Source organism: Pteropus alecto, unplaced genomic scaffold, assembly GCF_000325575.1.
Source record: "Pteropus alecto unplaced genomic scaffold, ASM32557v1 scaffold98, whole genome shotgun sequence".
Classification (NCBI taxonomy): domain Eukaryota; kingdom Metazoa; phylum Chordata; class Mammalia; order Chiroptera; family Pteropodidae; genus Pteropus; species Pteropus alecto.
The window spans coordinates 245,715-267,320 of record NW_006443570.1 but is presented as its reverse complement, the minus strand read 5'-3'; the positions used below and the strand labels follow the sequence as shown (position 1 = coordinate 267,320).

Here is a 21,606-nt window from a genome sequence, read left to right as displayed (position 1 = left end):
GTGGTCAGGGAGGGAGATGAGATAGGGGCGGGACACCAATGAGGCTGGGGGCGGTCTCCTTGCGCCTGGTCCTTGATCCTTCCTCTCTTTTTCTGTACCTCCCTCTGTAGCCCTCCCACCTCCTGTCTGGTTCTAGCAGTTCTGTTTCTTGGGCCAACCCCCTTGCCGGCCCCATTCTTTACCCACCGGCCGCCCGCCTGCTCAGCTTGCCTGCTGCCTGCCCGCTGCCAGTCCCCAGGCTCCCCCTCCCGCCCCACGGCCAGCCTGGGCAGCCACAAAGGCGCTATTGAGCTCAGGGCTCCTGGACCAGGCTGCATAAAGACGCTTGTGTCCAGCAGGGGGTCCAGGGGGCCCAGGGGGCGGCTTCAGGCCCAGGATGGGTGTATCCTAGGAGCAGCCCAAAGGGACGGACCTGGAATTGGGGTCTACAGCGGGTTGGGCTAGTGATCCCACTGACCCGGCCCCACCCCCTGTGCCCCATGCCTCTCTCTGTGGGGGTCCTGGGCCTGACTGTGACCTTGATCCCCATCCCCTACCCCACAGACTCGGAAACTGTCTCGAGCCGAGCGGCAGCGATTTTCAGAGGAGGTGGAGATGCTCAAGGGGCTGCAGCACCCCAACATTGTCCGCTTCTATGACTCGTGGAAGTCGGTGCTGAGGGGCCAGGTTTGCATCGTGCTGGTCACGGAACTCATGACCTCGGGCACACTCAAGACGTGAGCTCTCTGCCTGGTGGTGGTGGTTGGTGGGAAAGCCAGTCATGGGAGGTTCCCATTGCTTCTGGAACTTCTGCCAGGCTCCCCAAACTCTACATCCAGGTCCAGTACCAGGCTCACTATCTCTCACCCCCCCACACACACCCCACCCAGTGAATGGCAAGGTCCACTCAGCACTCCAGCCAAAACTTGGGGGTCTCCCCAGATACCTCTTCTCTCTCCATTCTGCACCTCCTTCCCCCATCAGTCTATCTCCAAGTCCCTTCTTATATCTTCCCACTTGGCTTTCACTGGCCCATCTAAGCCCCCACTTCAACTGCCACCTCATTGGTCTGGAGCCCTTCAGCCCCCCACTCCCCAAGGGTCTTACCCCGCTCTACCCCTTTCCTCTCCAAGCTATTCTGTCTTCCTGCAGCCTGGGGAATCTCTCTCTCTATTGCAAATCTGACCATCTCACTCCCTTTCTTAAAATCCCCTGCAAGGTTTCCCATGCCCCTCAGGATAATGTCCATTCTCGCTAAACTGCTCACAGCCCTTAGGGTCCAGCCTCATCTTCAGCTTAAATTCCAGACAAACCAAATTTCCAGCACCTCCTCCCAGCCTGCCCTGTGGCTTGCTGTCCGTGCCTTTGAGCATGCTGTCCCCTCTCCCTGGAAAGTTTCCATCCCCATTTCACCCTTGAACTCCTACTTATCCTTCAGTATGCAACACAAAGTTATTTCCTCTGTGGAGCCCTCCCCCACACCAGGGCAGTTAGTCATCCCTTTCTGTGCTTCCATAGCTCCGTTGGCCGCAGCCCTATAACTTCATGTCTACTTACCACACCTCCGGACTGTTTCTCCCTGGATCCTGGCATGGTCCTAGACTAGGAGAATGCTTACAGAAGATGCATAGATGTCATAGGTGGCAGTGTGGTGGGGGGCTTGGGGAAACTCCTCAGTGGGGGCTCCTTTCCCTGCTGCGACCCTGGCTATGCTCCCTCCCCAAGATACCTGAGGAGGTTCCGTGAGATGAAGCCCCGAGTCCTTCAGCGCTGGAGCCGCCAAATTCTACGGGGGCTTCATTTCCTACACTCCCGGGTACCCCCCATCCTGCACCGAGATCTCAAGTGCGACAACGTCTTTATCACGGGCCCTACGGGCTCTGTCAAGATCGGGGACCTGGGCCTTGCCACACTCAAGCGTGCCTCCTTTGCCAAGAGTGTCATCGGTGCGTCCCTCCAGGAGGATCTTTGCCTTTCTTACCTCCCCCACATTAGAAGAAAGCCTGGGGTCCCCCTTCACCCCAGCAGGGTTCTTTGAGATCACGGAGTTAGAAGAACATGGGGAAGATGGGAGACCTATGGCATCCCCTCTCCCCCTTACCATGGTGGGAAAGGGTCGGTCACTTGCACTCCAGAACTTGCAGGCTGCCTAGTCTATGGGATGCCCAAAGGGGGCGGGAGTGGGGGGTGGGCGTGCAGGAACAAAGACGGAAGGGGAACTCTGCAGCCTGATGCCTGCTGTGGATCTCACAGGGACCCCGGAATTCATGGCTCCAGAGATGTATGAGGAAAAGTACGATGAGGCCGTGGATGTGTACGCATTTGGCATGTGCATGCTGGAGATGGCTACCTCCGAGTACCCTTACTCAGAGTGCCAGAATGCCGCGCAAATCTACCGCAAGGTCACCTCGGTGAGAGGACGCAGGGAGGAGACGGAATTCTAGGTCCCTCCCATTTTCCTGTCCTAACCAGCCCGCGTACAGTGTCCTTTCCTTTAATGATAACAGGCTAGATACAAAGATACCCTAGTTTACACTGAAGGATATTGGGTGCACACATGCCTCCCTCCACTACAAGCTATTTAGAATAATGATGTATGTGGCACTCCAAATGATTTCACTTCTAACTTCTCAACCGATCGTTCCAGCTGCTCCGCGGAGTGAACAGAGCAAATATTCTGCCCAGCGTTTTACAAATGAGAAAACTGGTTCAGAGGCAGACTTGTTCAAGGTCACACTGACAATATATGGGGCACCTGGGATTCGAAATCAAATCTCCCAGAAGGAGTTGCGGTGCTTTTGAGCCTGCACTTGTTGCTGCCTCTGGCACGCGTGTGGTGGAGATAGGGGAGTGGGAAAGGGGTTGTCAAGCAGAAAGCTGGGGCACGGAGAGCCGAGGCTCATGCGACCCCTTCCCCCAGGGCACAAAGCCAAACAGCTTTTACAAGGTGAAGATGCCCGAAGTGAAGGAGATCATTGAAGGCTGCATCAGAACGGATAAGAACGAGAGGTGCGGGGAAGGGGGCTGGGTGGGGGCGGGGGTGCGGTGGGGCTCAGCTCACCGCAGCGCTGCCTTCAGGTTCACCATTCAGGACCTTCTGGCTCACGCTTTCTTCCGCGAAGAGCGTGGTGTGCATGTGGAGCTGGCAGAGGAGGACGATGGTGAGAAGCCGGACCTCAAGCTCTGGCTGCGCATGGAGGATGCGCGGCGAGGGGGGCGCCCACGGGACAACCAGGCTATTGAGTTTCTGTTCCAGCTAGGCCGGGATGCGGCTGAGGAAGTGGCGCAGGAAATGGTGAGCAGAGGACTGACTGCCCAGAGGATGGGTGTGTGACGGGTGCCGGGGTGGTGGGGATGGGGTCCAATCCATCCTTCTCAACATCTCCTGCCAGTGCCTTCCAGCCCCTTCCTCCCTAATACACTCACATGCACATCCTGTGGTCAACACATTGAAGATTTTCTTTCCAAGAACAGACCCTGGGTCCTCCAGCCTTTGGCCTTTATGTCCAGCTGATCTGATGTTCCTTGAATGTCCTTCCTTCCAATTTACCTACCTATTTACTTTTCTCTTTTTTGCTCCCCCGCCCCCAATCTCTTGTTCTTTTCTATTTCTTCCTTTATGCTCAGAACCATCAACTTTAGGAGGCTATATCATTCTAGAGTCAAAATTAAATGCTGCTTTTCACTTCACCAGGTCCTCAGTTACAGGACTCACCATGATTGGTCTTGTTTTCTACCAGGTTGCATTTCTGTTTTTTTCTTCTACTAGACTATAAACTCCTTGAGGGCAATAGAGACTGTATTGATTTTTCTATCCCTGACAGTGCTTGGCACATGGTAGGAACTCATTAATAGCCCACGTGTGTACATGGCTTAGAGCACTTTCATGTGCATTTGATCATTGTTATCAACTCTACATGGAACTCTACATAAAATCCTGATATATCGGTGAGGAAATAAAAGCTCAGAGAGAGGTTGAATATCTTGTCCAAGGGGCCAAGCAAGTAGGTGGCAGAGATGGATCTAAACTCAGGCTGTTCAGCCTGTAAGTCAGATCGCCCTGCCCCGCCTCCTTAATGTACCCAGCAAAGCTTGTCATTGAAATGAATAAGATGATAAATGGGAACTGGTGGACCAGGAGAGGTATACATAGGATGTAGAATGTGTGCGGACAGAAGCTTGGGGGCTGGTTTAGCAAGGCCCGAGGGAGAAGGGAGAGAGTATGAGATTCTTAATAGAAAAAATGGCAGTTGAAAGGATGGGTATCATTTATGGGTCAGGAACCTGAGAAGCATTTGAAATGTGGCATCAGAGCAGGTCTCCACAGCACTGACCTGAGATCAAATCTCGACCCATTAGTTATTTACAGGAGTTCTTGACATTGACACTACTGACATCTTTGTTTGGGGGACTGTCTTGTGCATTGTAGGTTGTTGATAAGAATCTCTGACTTACTTACTAGATGCCAGTAGCACCTACCCTCCAATTATGACAACTAAAAAGTCTCCAAATATTGCCAAATCTCCCGCCTTCCTCAATTGAAGGCAATTGACTTACTGTATAACCATAAACTGCTCACTTATTTCTAAAATGGAGTTGATAAGACCTACCTCAGAAGGTTATTGGGAGGAATTAATGTGATAATGTAAGGAATTGCCAGTTAATGGGCACAGTAGGTAACCAATAAGTGTTGGTTCTCTTCCTCTCATATCCTGGAGGCCCGAAAAAAGTGTTCTGTTGGGCCTTTGAGGAGAGTCTCAAACTGCGTTTCTCACCCTCCCAACTCCAGGTTGCCCTGGGCTTAGTCTGTGAAGCTGATTACCAGCCAGTGGCCCGTGCAGTACGTGAACGGGTGGCCGCTATCCAGCGAAAGCGTGAGAAGCTGCGTAAAGCTAGGGAGTTGGAGGCCCTCCCTCCTGCACCAGAACCCCAGCCAGCATCTGTCCCCATGGCTCCTGGTCTCCCCAGTGCCTTTCCCCATGAGCCTGAGGAGCCAGAGGCAGACCAGCACCAGCTCTTCCTCTTCCGCCATGCCAGCTACTCATCTACCACCTGTAAGTCACCTCTGACCTTGAGACTTCGGTCCCTTAGCCTCTCTCCCCCACCCAGAAGTTCAACCCAGCAGCACTGTCACTTACCCTGCGTTCCACATCTAGCCATGGAGCTCTTTCTGGAAAACTTCAGGCCTTTCTTTACTTGCTCAGGCAGACCCCCTCCCCCTATCTCCCCTTTTTTGATCCCCTCCCTCCCCCACCAGCGGATTGCGAGACTGATGGCTACCTCAGCTCTTCTGGCTTCCTGGATGCCTCAGACCCTGCCCTTCAGGCCCCTAAGGGGGTGCCGTCCAGCCCTGCTGAGTCCCATCTCTGCCTGCCCTCGGTGAGAGGGGGTCACCTGGGCGGGGAGGGGCTTCCAGCCGTTCCAAACCTGTGACCTGTCTCCCTCCTTGTGAAACCCAATCCCATTACCTGGTCCCATGTCCCTGGAAATCTACCACTCTTATCCTCATCTTCCTTAATTCCATCTCCTTATTACCTCAGCATCCTTGAAATCATCTCCCTGGATCTGAACAATTATCTTCCTCTGATCTCATGAACCCATATCCTATTTCAGGCTTTTGCCCTATCCATTCCACGTTCTGGCCCTGGCAGTGACTTTAGCCCTGGAGACAAGTAAGTTCTGGTAGGAGTTGGGGTGCTAGGGTGAGACATATGGAGCTCTAGAGTCCCAGTGTCCATTCTGACACTCTTCTATCTTCTTTCCTTTTTGCAGCCATGCCTCGGATGTAGCATCAGGCCTTAGTGAAATGGGTGAAGGGATGGGACGGATGAGGAGACCCCCAGGGAGAAATCTCCGGCGCAGACCCCGATCCCGGCTTCGGGTCACTAGTGTAAGAAAGGGGCAGAGATGGGCAATAACCTTCAGGGCCAGAAGGAACTGTCAGGAGGATGGGGGAGGTCGGCCAGAAAAGGGAAGTAGCAGCGTATGACTGGTACCCAAGTGGCAGCCAGGCCAAGTTCTAATACCAGATTTTGGGAGCAGAGTCTTCTCCCCAGTTCCAATCTAGCCACTATCACTTGGTTGGAGTGGGGTAGAGACATGTGATGAGGACAGAGGTCTTGACCTCCTCCCTTCTGCTGAATTTGAATCTGAAGGTCTCAGACCAGAATGACAGAGTGGTTGAGTGCCAGCTACAGACACACAACAGCAAGATGGTGACCTTCCGATTTGATCTGGATGGCGACAGCCCGGAAGAGATTGCAGCTGCCATGGTGAGGAGGAGAGAGATGAGGACAGAATCTTTCGGCCTGGGACAAGAGTCTCCCTCTTGATGTTGCCTGGTGCTGAATGCACCCCACCTCCTCTTCCAACAGCAAGAGTTTTTAAAGCATTGGTGGCACTCAGCACAGTGACGCTGAAGACATCTCTATCCTCGTTTTGGAGATTTGTTTCTCCAGTGAGGTTTGGATCCTCAGCTGGAGCAATTAGAGACTAACATAGGATATACACAAGTGCTACAGTGAAGTACATGCTAGACACATGATACTGTGGCTGTGAGTAAAGGCGGGCTGGGGGCAGCAGGGGAAAGAAGTAGGACTTATGCAAAATCTGGACAGATGGGTAAGAATGACAATGAAGGGTGGAAAGATCATGTCTAGTGGGGGTACTGCATAAGCAAAGGCATGTAAGTAGGGAGTGACTTAGAACATGCCACAGGGCAGGCTTCACGAAGAGACCACTAGAATTAAGGGTTCTAATAGGAGCCCTTCTGGAATCGAGGTTGGGCATGTAGAATAGACCTGGGTTATAGATGGTCTTAAGAGTTAGGCAGAGTATAACATGGTGAGAGTAGGTTTTAAGAAGACCAGTCTGCCATGGGTTGTGGGAGGGAGTTGGGGGTAGGGAATCTAGTTGGCAGGTGGGTATAAGAAGCCAGGTGTGGACTGGAGAGAATGGTTTATGGTGGGAGGGAAGAAGAAGGGGGTGAATCTGAGGGTTGTTTCAGGAAAATAAATTACAATCCAGCAATTTGTTGATATAGTAAAAAGCACACAGTAGATGCTCAATAAATATTTGCTGAGTTGATATGATAGGATATTAGGGAGAGGGGATATCAAGGGCAACTTGTAGCTTGCAGGAACTAATGGGAGCAGACCATCAAAGGAAAGAGGAAGTTGGAAATGGAAGTAGGCTCTTTTAGGGGTCACGATGAGCTTGAATGATAGACTGGTAAGGTAAGATTCTTCATTGGAGCATGATATGGCTCAGGCAGGGCTACAGAGACAGGTAAATTTCAGAGTCGTCAGTACAGAATTGAAGGGAGATGGGCCTGCAAAACCAGAGGTATAGAGGGCCTGAGTGTGTCTCATTGGATACCCACAGTTTTGGAATAGGAGGAGAAATAGATCATCGAAGGACACAGAGATGGAGACTGAGAGGTAGAAGGAGCCCCAAAAGATGTTAGTAAAAACCGAATGAGGAGAATTTCAAGGAGATGACATAGGGCGAAGCCTGAGGCAAGATCAGGCCAGCTTTTGTCAAGAGAAGGTCTTTGTGGGAGACCAGTTTCAGTGGAGTGAGGGTGGTAGACACCAGCCTCTTGGGTAAAGGAGGAAAGTAAATGGAGAAATGTCGGGCTTCAGGAACTTTCTCCTGACAAGCTTCTCCTCCATCATGTCATTCACCTTGTATCCAGGACAAAGACAAAATATCACTTGGCACTCAAGCTTAGCACCTTCTGTCAAGCTACTTGACCCTTCCAGAATCTTCCCTCCAGCCACACTGTTTTGTGAATGGTCCTCTGAAGAGGCTAGGTGCCTTTTTACTTCTGCCTCCCTCTGCTCAGAGGTCTCACCCTGAGAGCCTTCTCTACTGGGCTTTCAAGCCCCTCAGACCCACACAGGCTCCGTGACCCTGCCCCCTGAACCCAGGATCCGTTGCCCGTTTTTCTCTCCTTCCCAGTTCCTCCTCCACTCCTCTGCAGCAGAGTTCTCCAAAGACTTACATCTGACCTTGTTGCTTGTGCCCCAAAACCTTTAGTGGCTATTTGTGGTTACAGAGTAAGGTCCAAATTCTGGAACACGGCCTTTAAAATTCACAGCACTCTCAGCTATACTTAAGTCTGCACTATTTTGTGAATGTGCCATGACTTTTCATGCCTCAGAGCTATTACTCATGCTGTTCTCTCTGCCTGCACTGCCCTTCTCTTCCTGAAAAATGGCATGGAACAGAGAAAAGTGGACTTTTCATGTAAGACCTGAGTTCAAATTTCAGCTCTTATTTACTAATTCAGTGAACTTGGGCAGGTTTCTTAACCTCTCTGAGCCTCGGTTGCTCATCAGTAAAATGCAGGTGATAATTATTTTGCAAAGATATTCGGATATAATTTATGAGACATGATATAATACATATGAGAAGAGAAATGATATAATACGATATAATGTATGAGAAGTGTCCACACATTGTAGGCCCTCAATAAAGGGTTGCTTTTCTTACTTATCCTTCAAGGCTCAGTTCTGTGATGTCATCCCAGCTCTCTTGTCTCCCCCATGGTGGTATGAGCCGTTCTCTCTCCGGAATAGCATTTTTAAAAATTATGATTAAAAAATACATAAAATTTGCCATCTTAACCATTTTTAAGTGTACAGTTCATGAACGTTAAGTATATTCACATTGTTATGAAACAGATTTCCAGAACTTTTTGATATTGCAAATCTTAAACTCTATACCTATTAAAAAACAACTCTCCTCCTCCTCCTCCTGGAATAGCATTTTTATCTGTCCCTCATTCATAAATGCCTTACCTACCATGAGATGACTTGCAGTATATGGAGTTCTGTATATATGTGTCTCTTCCATTAGATTTTGGGCTTCTTGAGGACCAAGACCTTATTTTAATGCTCCTCACAGTACCTAGTGCAATGCCTGGCACATAGCGTGGGCTCAATAAGTGTTTGTGGAATTGAATGTTATATTTACCACTTATTGCCTTATTTTTACTTACGTGTGTGTGTGTGTATGTGTTATACTTTATAAGTCCTATGCAAGCAATATCGTGTCCAAAAGCATGTGAGGATGTGAGACAACAGTAGGAAAGACCTCAGGTTTTAGCTTTCAACAGGTCGGAGTGCAAATCCTGTGATCTTGGGTAGACTGAACTTAACCTCTTTGAGCATTGGTTATCTTAACTCTATGATGGGGGTGTTAATATAGCCCCCAGAAAGCTGTTGGTGTTAAATGTGATAAGGTATGTTAAGCCTCTGGTAATACATGCATCCTATGAATATTTCCTCTAAGCTGTAGTTCTTAAACCACACAGTGCCTGGGACACAGTAGATATTTACTAAATACTTGTTTTAGGTTAGTGGTTGGCAGAAGCAGTAGGGTGAAGGGTTGATTTTTAAAGATCAGGGCAGGTGGAGAGGGATGAGTGGGATAACTGAGCCCTCCCTCCCCTTCCTGCTGCCCTTTGCCAGGTATATAACGAGTTCATTCTGCCTTCGGAGCGAGCTGGATTCCTGAGCCGGATTCGGGAGATTATCCAGCGAGTGGAGACCCTGTTGAAGAGAGATACTGGCCCTGTGGAGGCTGCTGAAGACCCCCTGGGACCCCAGGTCAGACCCCTCTGGGCACCTGCGGGGAAATGGACTCTGTTCCAGGCTTCATTACTCTCTGCCTCACCAGTCACCTTGGATCTAACTCTTCGTTTCCGGGAACCTAAAACAGTGGCTTTTGGCCCATTTGAGAATCTGAGGAAAGCCATGGACCTTTGTTCTAGAATAATGTGTTCAATGCATACTTTTAACTCATTATTTTGAAATAATTTCAGACAGAAAAAAAAGTTGCGAGAATTGTACAAAGATACTCTTTGTAGGCAGCAAGAGTTTTGCCACATTAGCTTTATCTTTCTCTTTTTCTCTCTCCCCTCTATATGTGTGTGCACATATTTTTTCTGAACCAGAGTAAGTTGCAGACATTATGCCCCTTTACCTATAAATATTTCAGCAAATACACTTTTGAATTCCTTGAAATTCATCTGTGGACTCCTAGAGGTCCATGAGTCCTAGCCTAGCTTAAGAACCGCTGCCTGAAACCTTCCATCTAAGACTTGGCCATTCCCCACTGTGACTGTGGGCCTCCTTCTCTCCCTCAGGAGGAGCCAGCACCATTGCCTGCCCTCTTGGGCCCCTTCCCCAACCCATCCAGTGGTATGTACTGACTTCTGTCCCGTTGGGTTGTTTCTGGGAAGGGCGAAGGGAATGGAAGACTGGAATCTCAACACACCCTCCTCCCCAGCAGAGCTTCAGAGCAGCACCTCCCTGGAGCAGAGCAGCTGGGCAGCCTTCTCCACACCTCCATCTTCTCCTGGGACCCCCTTGTCTCCTGGAAACCCATTTTCTCCCGGAACCTCTGTTTTCCCAAGTCCCATCTTCCCTATCACTTATCCCCCATGTCATACCAGCTCCTCCCCATTCTCCCCAATTTCTTCCCAGGCCTCAAATCTCTCTTCATACACCCCCAGCTCTCCACTTCTGTTCTCCCCCGGTGCATCCCCGTTTCCAATCCCGTCCTCTCAGTTTTCACAGAGTTCTCTCCTCCCTAGTTCTCCACCCATCTTCTCTCCCAGTTCTCAGGTCACTCTTATGCCTCCTTCCTTTCCTCCATGCCCCTCTGCTTCTCCCCTCCCCTCCCCCACAGCAGGCCCTCTCCTGTCTCTGGCTAGTGCCTTCTCACTGGCTGTGATGACTGTGGCCCAGTCCCTGCTGTCCCCCTCACCTGGACTCCTTTCTCAGTCTCCTCGAGCCTCTCCTGGTCCCTTACCAAGCCTGCCCCCTCCCATTCCCCTTGCTCCTTGTGGCCAGGAGAGGCCTTCAGCTTTGACAGCTGAGATGGAGAGTGAGGTGAGTAGGGCACCAAGAGGGATAATTAGGTGGGCTTCATTCTCCATCATTTCTCTCCTCATGGACCCACACTTTGTAGGCCTCCCCAAATCCTGCTCGGCCACTCCTGAGTGAAGCCAGACTGGCGCCTATCTCTGAAGGTGAGGCCTCTGACCACTGATCTTCCCCTACCCATTATCCTCAGTCCACTTTATATCCATCCTGCCACTGATTTCTCTCCTCCTTCCATGACTCCCTCCTTGTCTCTACAGAGGGAAAGCCCCAGCTTGTTGGGCGTTTCCAGGTGACTTCACCCAAAGAACCAGCTGAGCCTCTTCCCCTGCAACCAACATCCCCAACTCTCTCTGATTCCCTGAAGCCTCCAACCCCTCAGCTGACCTCAGAGAGCTCAGATACAGAGGATAGTGCTGGAGGCGGGCCAGAGGCCAGGGAGGCTCTGGCTGAGAGTGACCGTGCAGCTGAGGGCTTGGGGGCTGGAGCTGAGGAGGAAGGGGACAGTGGGAAGGAACCCCGAGTGGTGGACAGCCCTCCACCCCTGAGCCATCCCAACTCAGTATGGATGAACTACTCCTACAGCAGCCTGTGTCTGAGTAGTGAGGAATCAGAGAGCAGTGGGGAGGATGAGGAATTCTGGGCTGAGCTGCAGAGTCTTCGACAAAAGTGAGTCTGGGGAGGATGGAGCACAAGAGGTGGACTTGGGAGAGCAAGAAAGGTGGCTAGCCCTCTCAAGCTCCTGGTGCATCCTCAGGCATTTGTCAGAGGTGGAGGCACTACAGACACTACAGAAAAAGGAAATTGAGGACTTGTACAGCAGGCTTGGGAAGCAGCCCCCACCAGGCATCGTGGCTCCAGCTGCTATGCTGTCCAGCCGCCAGCGCCGCATCTCCAAGGGCAGCTTCCCCACCTCCCGACGCAACAGCCTGCAGCGCTCTGAACCCCCAGGCCCTGGTGAGATTGCAGTTGCCCAGCTCCCATCTTTCCCAAGTCCCCTTCCCTAGTGATCCAGATTTCTTTCAGGCCCTGGGGGTCTGCCTTTGGTTTGGGGGGACTAGCCCCCTTCTCCCCATGACCCCTTCCCTCACTCAGTGCTCTCCTTCCCCATCCTGCACCCAGGCATCATACGAAGGAACTCCCTGAGTGGCAGCAGCACCGGCTCCCAGGAGCAGCGGGCAAGCAAGGGGGTGACATTCGCCGGGGATGTTGGCAGGATGGTGAGGGCGGGCCCAAAGGAGGGAGAGCCCAGGGAATGATAACTGGCTGCAGCTTCACCCTCCTCCCACCCTAGAGGTTTCTTCAGTGCTTTTTCTTTTTCTTCCAGTGAATTCAGAACAGAAGCCACGTGTCTCCCCCACACCAGGGCCCACCATGGAGCTTGTGCTCTCAGAATCTGCTGACCGACACAACTCTGCAAGAAAGACCTCGACACTGAGGGAATAAAAGGCCAGAGGGGCATGGAGAGTATTGTTCCATTACAGGGAAGGGCCAAATGTGGGAACTATTTGCTGGGTGTAGAAGGTGTAAAGTCTGCAGCCTACCATCTGCATCCTTGCCGCCTCCCAGCCAAGAGCCAACCACTAAGCAGTCCCACCCAAGCACAGATGTTTCTAGAGGGCACACTCCCAGCTGGGCCAGTGGAGGGGGACACTAGAATTAGCAGCAGCTAATAAAAATGCGGGAATTAGGACTCTGTGAATTTGTATCTGTTGGGCCTTAAGAACTGGGGGCAAAGGCTTGTGGGGTAAGGAAGGGGAGGATTTAGAAGGGACTTTCCTTTCACAATGAGTGGCCGGGGTGAAAGTTGCCCAGCATTCTGGTTTCCTGCTAGCAGCAGCTCATGAGGAAACTGCAAGGTCAATGATCCACCTCACCAAGCTGATTCCATCCAGACCCCACCTTAAACCTACACAGGCAGTCCCCAGTGGAAGTTAAAAAACAAAGCTGCTTGCCTCTCATCCTTCATCTACCTCTCTCTCTAGGGGTGGGGAAAGGCAGTAAAGTTGGAGTAGTGTTATTCTTGAGGGTAGAGAACAGAAGAGTGACATTCCTTTCCCAAAAATATAGTTCAGTATCAAACTGCCCAGTGACCCACCACGGTCTTTCCCTTAAATCAGATGGAAAGATCTCACAGAAAAAGTAATTCTAGTTAAACATTTATGGATCCCTGGGGCATGCCACTGCTGCAACTACTGCTTGTGGAGCTTCCTAGCATGAAGTGTCAGCACCAACACACTCATCTGACTCCAAGACAGATGACTCAGTTTATTATTCTCAACCTAACCCCATCTTTCCTGTAGGCTCCAACACTGCACAGAGCTGCCATACCCATTCCCATATAGCCCACCTCTTGCCCTCCTTCCTCCCAGCTCCTGGGAGGTGAAGGGGATAAACCACAAAGTCAGAAAGCTTGAGAAACCCAAGGTCGGATACCTTGCAAACAATGAAACAAACTACATACAAAAAAGGCTCCGCTACCGCACACAGTGAGAGGTGGGCAATGTTTCCTTGACAATGGCCAAATGTATAAATTTCTGGCTTCTTGGGCTCAATCATCATCCAAGGTAGTAAGGTGGCCAGCAACGCTGTGAGCAGGCTTCAATTTCTACATGTTCATGGGGCATCATCCATCAGGAGAAGGGGCTCCAGCAGGTTGGGGATGTGCGATGCCCATCTGGTTCAGGGTCCTGATGCCCTTGCCACAGCTCGAGCTCGAGCAGCTTTGGCCTCATCCTCCAGCTCATCTAAGAAACGCTCCTGGGACACTGAGTAAAGAGTGTAACCATCTGGGAAGGTGGGTTCAGGAAACCACTTGGAATATGCACATTCTTATTTCCTAGACTTGCTTCCACCACCCTTGTTAATCTCTCATCCTCTCGAAGCAGTGATTTAATCTTCTACCCTTTGCTCTTCTGAGTCATGACCCCGACTCCATCATTAATAAACTATATTAAAAGACCACCTTAAAATGACAAAGAAAGGTACATTAAACGCTTGGCTCAGCGTTAGACTTTCACAGCTCGGGCTCCTTCGACCACCCCCACACTGTCCTTCAACATGCCTCTGCTCCCCTTCCCTTGCCCCCATATGCAGTCTCCCTGAGTCCACAGTCCAAATGGATACAAATAGCTAACACCAGCGCCCCGATTCCCAGGCCGGTCACGATGTTTCGGGTCCGCCGTTGCGGCAGCGTCTTCTGCCACTGGGCGAGCTGCACCTGCCGCATGAATTGCAGCTGTGCGGGAGTCAGCTTCTCCCGAGTAGGGTCGATGCGCTGGGCCAGTGGAGCCTTTCCACTCTTAGCATCTAGAGGGTCACCAGCTCCCTGAGCCGCCATGTTGCCGCCCCGCCCTTCGTGGTCTCAGGGCGCGGAGCTTGCTGGGAATCGTAGTCCTTGGCCACCGAAAGGACGCCGGGAGTTGCAGTCCGCGTTTTCTGTTGTGACCTGAGTGTGGCTCCTGGCCCTGGGGAAGGGCGGGGTAGTCGAAAAGCGGCCTTGCTTTCTGATTGGCTGAGGGGTCAGCGGCCGTTGGGGGCGGGAAAAGCCTTTGGAGGGAATTGGGTTTTCTTCAGACTTGAGGCGAGGACAAACACACAGAAGGGGTCGACGAATCCAGAGTGTGGCAGAAGGCTCTGGAGAGAAGTGAAGGTGGTCGGTTTATGTACCCAGTGAGCCGTCTGAGAGCCCAAAAAGACTTCTGAAAATGAACGGACCTGGGAGGCCAAAATTGGCCTCTCTCAGTGACTTTCAGTTTGGAGCTGTTGCCACAGAGATGATCGAAGACGTTCTGCTCCACTTGGCCCAGCAGAATGAGCAAGCAGTGCAGGAGGCCGCGGGCCGGATGGGCAGCTTCAGGGAGACCCGGATCGTGGGTGTGGACGCAGGGGAGGGGAGCCGGGTTTAGGGGAGACCTGAGCATCTGACTTTGAGGCACCGACCTTGTGATTCAGTTTACTTTATTCATTCGAATAAGTTTTGTTAGTAAATAGAGACCTAGTCTCTGCTTTCAAACCATGTATATAATCCTCGGAGAATATTAGGACAAATCCGCAAATGCTTAGGTACAAATATGGTTACAAAAGTGACATACTAGATGAAACAAGCTTTTATGGGGCTTAAATAGAGTGATGGGGTGAGGTGGGGGTAGAACTAAAGTCCTCCAGGCATCATGGCATTTGAGGTAGACCTTGAAGGATGATAATTTGGTTGGTGAAGGTGTTAAAGGGGGACAGCGTTTCTAACTGAGTTAAACTGTGGAAATAGGGATGCTTAGGATGAGTGTGAATATAATGTAGTCCAGGTTGGCCAGAGCATGTGGGAAAGTAGTAGAAATTAATATCAGAAAGGTAGTTTGGAGACATTCCATGTGGAACTTTGACTGCCAAGTTGAAGAATTTATACTTGGTTTAGTAGGAAAGAAAAAAAAGGCATTGAAGGTTTTTTAATATGGTTGTGATACAACTGTAACCTTTGCCTTAGAAAAAAATTATTTTGGCTGTGATGTAAAGGATGAATTGGAGTAGAAAGAAATGGGAGGTAGGTAGTCCAGTGGAGTCTGTGTTAGTAGTTTAGGTGATAGGGTTGAGGGAATTATGAGGCTGGACTTAAAACATCTCAGAGGTGAAATCTAGGGTTCTGCAATGGATGAACTTAAGAAGTTAGGGAGGCAAAGATGACTATGTCAAAGGGTTGAGCCTAGGGGACTGGAAATATAGTGGTGCCATTAAGAGAAACACACACATACATTAAAAAATAAAACAGGAAGGAGTGTGACTTTTGTTTGGGAAAGATAATAGCTTTGGTTTTGAATCTACTGAGTTTCAGGTGTTTGTAAAACATTCAGAGAAAGATTTCTAGCAGCCAGTTTAAAAAGTAAGTCAGAAGAACGGTCAGAACTAGAGGTAAAGGTTTGGGGGTTATCTCCAAAATGATACTATTGAAATTGTAACAGAGGATGAGCTCCTAGAGGGGAAAAGAGAAGGTTAAGGACAGTTTCTTGGGAAACATTTTGTGTTCAGGGGATTGGGGTAGGAAGAAGAGTATGAAAGACATAAAAGGAGTGGTTTGAGAGATAGAAACAGAGCCAAAGACCTTTAGAAGGCAAGAGGAGAGTTTCAAGAAGGACGATGGTCAGCAGAGATCAGATGCTTCAGGGCTATAAAAAACAGGAATGAGGACTGCCAACAGGAATGAGGACTTCAAAAGGGCCATGATATTTAATAATTTGGACATATTTGCTGGCCTTTGAAACAATCATTTCAGCAGGCTGGATAAAGCAGAAGCCAAATAGTAGAACATTATGGAGTAAATGATGCAGTGGAAGCAGCAGGTATATTTGTAAGTACAGGAGACAGAACTAGCACCAAGGGAGAGGTGTAACCCTCATCCATGTCACCTAACCTAAGCTAAATTTTCTTGGCAAATTAAAATGGGAAATAGAAAAAATTGCCCCTATAATCCAGGCCAAAACCAAAATCAAACCAAACTATTATACACATAGAATAAAAACAAAATGAAGGAAACCTAAACTCCAACAAATAAAAGGACTAGCTAATAATACATAATTATGTGTTCTGGGATATTTAGATATTTTGCTTAATTGCTTAAACTAATTATCTTCTTTGTTGGACACTGCTAGCAGAGATTTAGTTTCTGTAATGATAAGGTTTTGTATAGATATTATGTGTAATGTGTGTCAAATAGATTGTTAAATTATCTCATGCTAGCTTGATTTTTACAGCTTTTTTTTCTAAGAAAGTCAAATTTTCTCTGAAGACAATATGGTAATTTGATTGTTGATTGGTGCTAAAAGTTCCCAGTTCTGCAGAAGTCTTTCTTTTTTGAGAACATTAACCTTGTTTCCACCCTCTAATGATATTGCAAACTAAATAGAATTCTATCTGAGGTGGTTCTTTCAAAGAGAAACAGGCTGCCCAAAATCTTGCCAAGGTATCTTGCCCTTCCCACCTTCCCAGGGAATTTTTTTCCCAAATTGGGCTATGTTCCCTGATTTGGAGGATGTGTCTTCAAAACAAGCCACTCCACTGTAACAAACTTGCTCCCGGGGAGATGCTCAGCTATCCTAGATTTACCCAACAAACTGGTAGTGGAGAGATGGTGTCCAGCTGTAAGGTGAATTGTGTTTGTAAAGCAATGGGAGTTCTCCAGAGGGTGGTTACTAAACAAACAGTATTATAAAGAATATTGAGGCTCCAGGAGGGACCTCTCTGTTCCTGTCAACATTCCACTGCAAACAGAATATAAGAGTTAAGGTTCTTATCCATCCAAGAATCTCCCTTGAAGCTCGGGTTCCCAGCATGGTGTAGAGGCCAGTTAGACCAGCTGGTATGTTTATGTGTAACTGGCTAAGCCTTTTGTCAGCTGAGACCCACAGGAAGGCTCAAAGGTCACTGAGGGGGCTTGGTAAGCCCTTGGTAAGTCTTTGGCACTCAGTCAGCCTCCTTTTCATGCCTCTGATCTGCCTATTGGCAGCAAAGGGAACTAAGCTCAGCTTGGGTTGTTTCAGTCTCATCTTTCTTACCTTCTGACCCTCTTCCCTTGGCCCCATCATGGCTTTTACACAACGCCAAGAGTTCACAGAGTGGTTTGGTTGCACCTTGTGAATTAGGCTCTTCTTTCCTGTTTTGGCAGAGTTTGTTTTTCTCCTGTCTGAACAATGGTGTCTGGAGAAATCCGTGAGCTACCAGGCTGTAGAAATCCTAGAAAGGTAAAGCCCTAAGCATAAGGCATTTGTAAGGAGTACCTCTCAGAATGGCTAATGTACCCAAACCTTAAAAAAAAAAAAAAAAAGTACTAGTGCCCTGTACCATGAGACCTGGTTTTGTACCCTCTATAACTTGCAAATGTAAATTTCTTAGCTTGAGATTGCTGTTGGAAAGAATAAGACACAGCTTAGTTTGAGTGTGGATTGTTTAATCTCTCCTTCCCTTCTTTATAGGTTTATGGTTAAACAGGCAGAGAATATCTGCAGGCAAGCCACAACCCAGCTGAGAGAGAAGACAGAGCCTCAGAATTGGAGGGCTCTGAAGGAGCAGCTTTTCGACAAGTTTATCCTGCGTCTTGTGTCATGTGTTCAGCTGGCAAGCAAACTTTCTTTCCACTACAAAGTAAGGAGCTGGGGTTGCTCATGGGCACTTGAGTGTTAGAAAGAAATTAGCTCATCCAAAGGTGATTGTGAGAAACCTACTCCTAGGCTAGGTGATACTACTCATGTGGAAATTCCAGAGTGTGATTATGCTTCCTAAGCATACCTCCTACACACACACACACACACACACACACACACACACACACACACACACACACACACACAGTCACACAGAGGCAATTATTAAATAGCCTGAAGGTCTGTTCCCAAAGTATAATTGCTGGACAGATGCCATCATTCATGCAGGTCACCTTTTCTCCCCTTGGATTCAAGGACAATTTACATAAGGTGTCTGAATTGCCAACAAACTTATCAGTACTAAAGGCAAACCACTACATTTATAAAGGATAATTTTTTTTTCTGTCACTATCCAATGCCTGTATAACAAAATATTGTTCAACAAATGTTTATTGCCTTCTAGAGCCAGATGCTGCACTAGGTGCCATGGCTGCAACAGTAAAAATATTGTCTGTGCACTAAAGGAACTTATTATCCAATGAGAGAAGACACAGGCAAATAGTGTGGGAAAATGTCCTGATTAGTGTAAATACAGAGGGCTATAAATGTACCTTATCAGCCTTGGAGAGTCAAGGAAGTGTATTTAGAGAAAAGGACTTCTCAAAGCAGGAGCGGGTGTGGAAAATGGGTGGGTCCTAAGGGAAGAGGGAGAGGAGTTAAGGAAAGCAGGGAGAGAGATGGGAGAGAAAAGGGAGATCCAGATACAGGAATCAGCACAGAGGCTTGGAGAGCTTGGTGGGTTTGGGAACTGTAATTCTATAGGACAGGCATCAAGTATAAGGGGGAATTACCAAGAGAAAAGATGAGATGAAGGCATGGCTAGATTGCAAAGGGCTTTGTATACTATGCCAAGATGTATGACCTTTACTCTGACACCCTTCTCTTTTTCTCACTGTTTTGTTTTTCTTTGCTCAGATAATCAGTAACATTACAGTCCTGAATTTCCTCCAGGCTCTAGGATATATACACACGAAAGAAGAACTTCTGGAGTCAGAGCTTGATGTTTTGAAATCCCTGAACTTCCAAATCAATCTGCCTACTCCCCTGGCATATGTGGAGATGCTCCTGGAGGTTCTAGGTACTTTATTAAGTGTGTCAGGGACTGTGGGTTGGAGTTTTCCGTAGAAGACAATAAGAATGTGCCCAGGGGCTTGGGGGCAGTGGGCAGAACCCACCAATGAGGAACAGCAGGAAGCCTGAGATGATTGAGGAAAGTGTTCCCTATAGTACTTGTCAGGGAAAGAAACTCAGGTCTCGGCACCTGGCTTTTGTTTGGACTCATTAGGTGCTCTCTTAGTATAGGATCAAGGATCAAGGAGTTGATTTTATAGAGAGGCATGAGATAAGAGAACAGACAAAAACACTCTAATTGTATGTATACTGTAGATGGAGGTTTCTCTACTTCTCCCTTTGTCCTTTCAAATTGACCTCCAGCTAAAGAGGTTTCTTACAATAGAACAAAGCAACCAGGAAGCACATTAGCTGCTCAACAGCTTTAGTTACATAACAACTGTGATTATGATCAGAAAAAACTCACATAATGCTCTTTTCCATGCGCATACTCCATATAGGATACAATGGCTGTTCGGTCCCAGCCACATGGCTGCATGCAACCTGCCTGACCCTGCTCGACCTAGTCTATCTTTTGCATGAACCTGTATATGAGAGCCTGCTGAGGGCTTCAATTGAGAACTCCACACCCAGTCAGCTGCAAGGGTAAGGGAACTCCTTTAGGGTAGGCTCCTTCCAGAAATAGGGAGGTGGGAACATCACATGATAACTTGGGGAATGGGAGTTTACCTACCAAGAAGACATCCAGTCCACAGATAACCTGCACAAGTTACCTGATTCAATTTGTTGTTTGGCTGCAGATGACTGAGCCCAACCAGCAAAACCTTAAATGCTTTTACTTTTAAATTTAAATGACTTCAAGTAATTATATACTTTCTTTCCTAGTCCTTCTTTTATAGCTGTTTATAATTTGAGATTATTGGACTGCTTTTAGGAAAACAAGCCAGTCACAGGGTTGCAACTTGGACAAAAGTGTTTGATTACTGTAAAGTCAGACTGGTAAAAAGCCTCACAGTTACATTTGTTAGGGAGACAGATGGAACAACAAAAGACCTACAAACCATTTAGACAGGAGGCTCATGTTTTAATCCCAGTTGATTTGAGGGAGGTTGGGAGAGGGGTCAATTAGCTATTACTTGACCATTTCCTTCTATATTTAAAAAATCCAAGATGATCAATATCAACAACTAATAGCTGAGGTTCCATGACCCTAAGATTTAGGAGATCATGTTTCATTCTATCTCCAAAATTAATAATGGTTTTAATCGCTCAGGGAAAAGTTTGTTTCAGTGAAAGAAGATTTCATGCTGTTGGCAGTGGGAATCATTGCAGCAAGTGCTTTCATCCAAAAACATGAGTGTTGGAGCCAGGTATGCACCACTGAGCAGGACCGGCATGGTCAGAATTCATTTAATAGAAAGCATTCTCCCTTTAGTTAAAGAAAAACAGAAGATAATCTATAAAAGATAAGTGCCAATACCCAGGATTAGGATGAATGAGCAGGATTTGGGAGAGGAAAAACGAGGTTAGGACTGAGGAGTGTTTTCCAGTTCTCTTCTTATGAAATTGGAAATGGAGGCCCAAGTTCGGCTTGTTCTTTTCCCTTAATGATGAAAATCCACTATCACATTAAAGTCCAATAAGTATATCCTCCCAAAAAGAGAAAATGTCAAGGCCCAAATTTCCCTCTCATAATTCATAAAACTTATAACTAGCAAAATGAAATGTCTAGCAGAAACTTTCCACAATACTAGCAGGGCAAAGGTATCCTAATGTAATCTGGCCATTAGTAAACACTGAGATCTGGATTTAATCTTCTCTGTAAATTCAGAGAAATAAAATTATATTTGGCTTGAGAACAGCCCAAGCAATTTGTCTGTTTGTACACTAAAACACATTGAGTGATCTAGTAAAAAGAAATCTGTCTCTCTTTCTGAAGGTAGTGGGGCATTTGCAGAGCATCACTGGCATTGCCTTGGAGAGCATTGCTGCGTTCTCTTATGCAATCCTGACTCACAGCGTGGGAGCCAACACTCCGGGGCGACAGCAGTCTGTTCCTTCCCACCTGGCGGCCAGAGCTCTGAGGGCCACTGCTTCCTCCAACATGTGAGGCAGGCTGAATCCACCAAATATAAACAGCCTTCCGTCCCTGCACACATCCCTCCCTCTGTTTACTTTCATACTCAGGATACAAAAGCTGCACGTATCTTTTGAACTGTGTTTTGTATTCCAACTTCATGTTTATTTTTCTGCATCAGAAAAAGAATTAAGATGGACAAGCATGTCCTTTTTGTCATATCAGACTGAAAATGTGAAAAGCTAGGAGAAATAGAATATTAAGTTGGTTCAGTTTTGTTTTAACAAATACTTATGGCTTTTCTTTAACTATTCATTTCATTGAGAGAACATCAGACATGGAGATTATTAACCAGGGGCTCAAAAAATGAGGCCATCTGGATGACCTTGACAAAGAG

General features: G+C 48.0%; 3 protein-coding genes across 5 annotated transcripts in view; 2 read left to right on the top strand and 1 right to left on the bottom strand.

The window, feature by feature from the left end:
- Window positions 1-12,564, top strand: part of WNK4 (WNK lysine deficient protein kinase 4) — a 14,157-nt gene extending 1,593 nt beyond the window's left edge. Inside the window, exons 2-19 of one of the 2 annotated variants that reach the window (XM_025041547.1) lie at window positions 544-716; window positions 1,705-1,925; window positions 2,233-2,390; window positions 2,900-2,988; window positions 3,058-3,274; window positions 4,769-5,033; window positions 5,237-5,358; window positions 5,593-5,651; window positions 5,752-5,869; window positions 6,135-6,251; window positions 9,456-9,593; window positions 10,133-10,187; window positions 10,279-10,880; window positions 10,960-11,020; window positions 11,132-11,540; window positions 11,629-11,828; window positions 11,994-12,091; window positions 12,199-12,564. In XM_025041547.1, coding sequence (XP_024897315.1) covers window positions 544-716; window positions 1,705-1,925; window positions 2,233-2,390; window positions 2,900-2,988; window positions 3,058-3,274; window positions 4,769-5,033; window positions 5,237-5,358; window positions 5,593-5,651; window positions 5,752-5,869; window positions 6,135-6,251; window positions 9,456-9,593; window positions 10,133-10,187; window positions 10,279-10,880; window positions 10,960-11,020; window positions 11,132-11,540; window positions 11,629-11,828; window positions 11,994-12,091; window positions 12,199-12,201 — 3,105 coding nt within the window. In that variant the 3' untranslated portion in view covers window positions 12,202-12,564. Of the gene's footprint in view, window positions 1-543; window positions 717-1,704; window positions 1,926-2,232; window positions 2,391-2,899; window positions 2,989-3,057; window positions 3,275-4,768; window positions 5,034-5,236; window positions 5,359-5,592; window positions 5,652-5,751; window positions 5,870-6,134; window positions 6,252-9,455; window positions 9,594-10,132; window positions 10,188-10,275; window positions 10,881-10,959; window positions 11,021-11,131; window positions 11,541-11,628; window positions 11,829-11,993; window positions 12,092-12,198 lie in introns of both variants that reach the window. The other variant, XM_006924581.3, reaches the window with a different exon arrangement.
- Window positions 12,565-13,113: 549 nt separating this feature from the next.
- LOC102878614 (cytochrome c oxidase assembly factor 3 homolog, mitochondrial) lies at window positions 13,114-14,255 on the bottom strand. The gene is made up of 2 exons (XM_006924580.3): window positions 13,998-14,255; window positions 13,114-13,660 (listed from the first exon to the last, which is right to left on the bottom strand). Exons 1-2 carry the CDS (start codon window positions 14,209-14,211, stop codon window positions 13,554-13,556), a joined length of 321 nt encoding a protein of 106 aa, XP_006924642.1. The 5' UTR covers window positions 14,212-14,255; the 3' UTR covers window positions 13,114-13,553.
- A 76-nt stretch (window positions 14,256-14,331) lies between these two features.
- Window positions 14,332-21,600, top strand: CNTD1 (cyclin N-terminal domain containing 1). Of its 2 annotated transcripts, none has more exons than XM_006924579.1 (7): window positions 14,332-14,747; window positions 17,527-17,602; window positions 17,834-18,002; window positions 18,977-19,139; window positions 19,633-19,777; window positions 20,406-20,502; window positions 21,072-21,351. In XM_006924579.1, exons 1-7 carry the CDS (start codon window positions 14,579-14,581, stop codon window positions 21,240-21,242), a joined length of 990 nt encoding a protein of 329 aa, XP_006924641.1. In that variant the 5' UTR covers window positions 14,332-14,578; the 3' UTR covers window positions 21,243-21,351. The 2 variants fall into 2 exon arrangements, with proteins under 2 accessions (XP_006924641.1, XP_024897313.1); XM_025041545.1 differs by having other exon boundaries at window positions 14,424-14,530; window positions 21,072-21,600.
- The last annotated feature ends 6 nt before the right edge of the window (window positions 21,601-21,606 follow it).

Bases quoted from the DNA above. Each gene is read 5' to 3' on its own strand.
- LOC102878614 (XM_006924580.3), bottom strand. From the start codon at position 14,211: ATGGCGGCTCAGGGAGCTGGTGACCCTCTAGATGCTAAGAGTGGAAAG. The intron at 13,661-13,997 runs GTATCCATTTGG...CCACCTTCCCAG, and splicing joins GGCGCTGGTGTTAGCTATTT to ATGGTTACACTCTTTACTCA.
- CNTD1 (XM_006924579.1), top strand. From the start codon at position 14,579: ATGAACGGACCTGGGAGGCCAAAATTGGCCTCTCTCAGTGACTTTCAG. The intron at 17,603-17,833 runs GTAAAGCCCTAA...CCTTCTTTATAG, and splicing joins GCTGTAGAAATCCTAGAAAG to GTTTATGGTTAAACAGGCAG. The intron at 18,003-18,976 runs GTAAGGAGCTGG...TTCTTTGCTCAG, and splicing joins AACTTTCTTTCCACTACAAA to ATAATCAGTAACATTACAGT.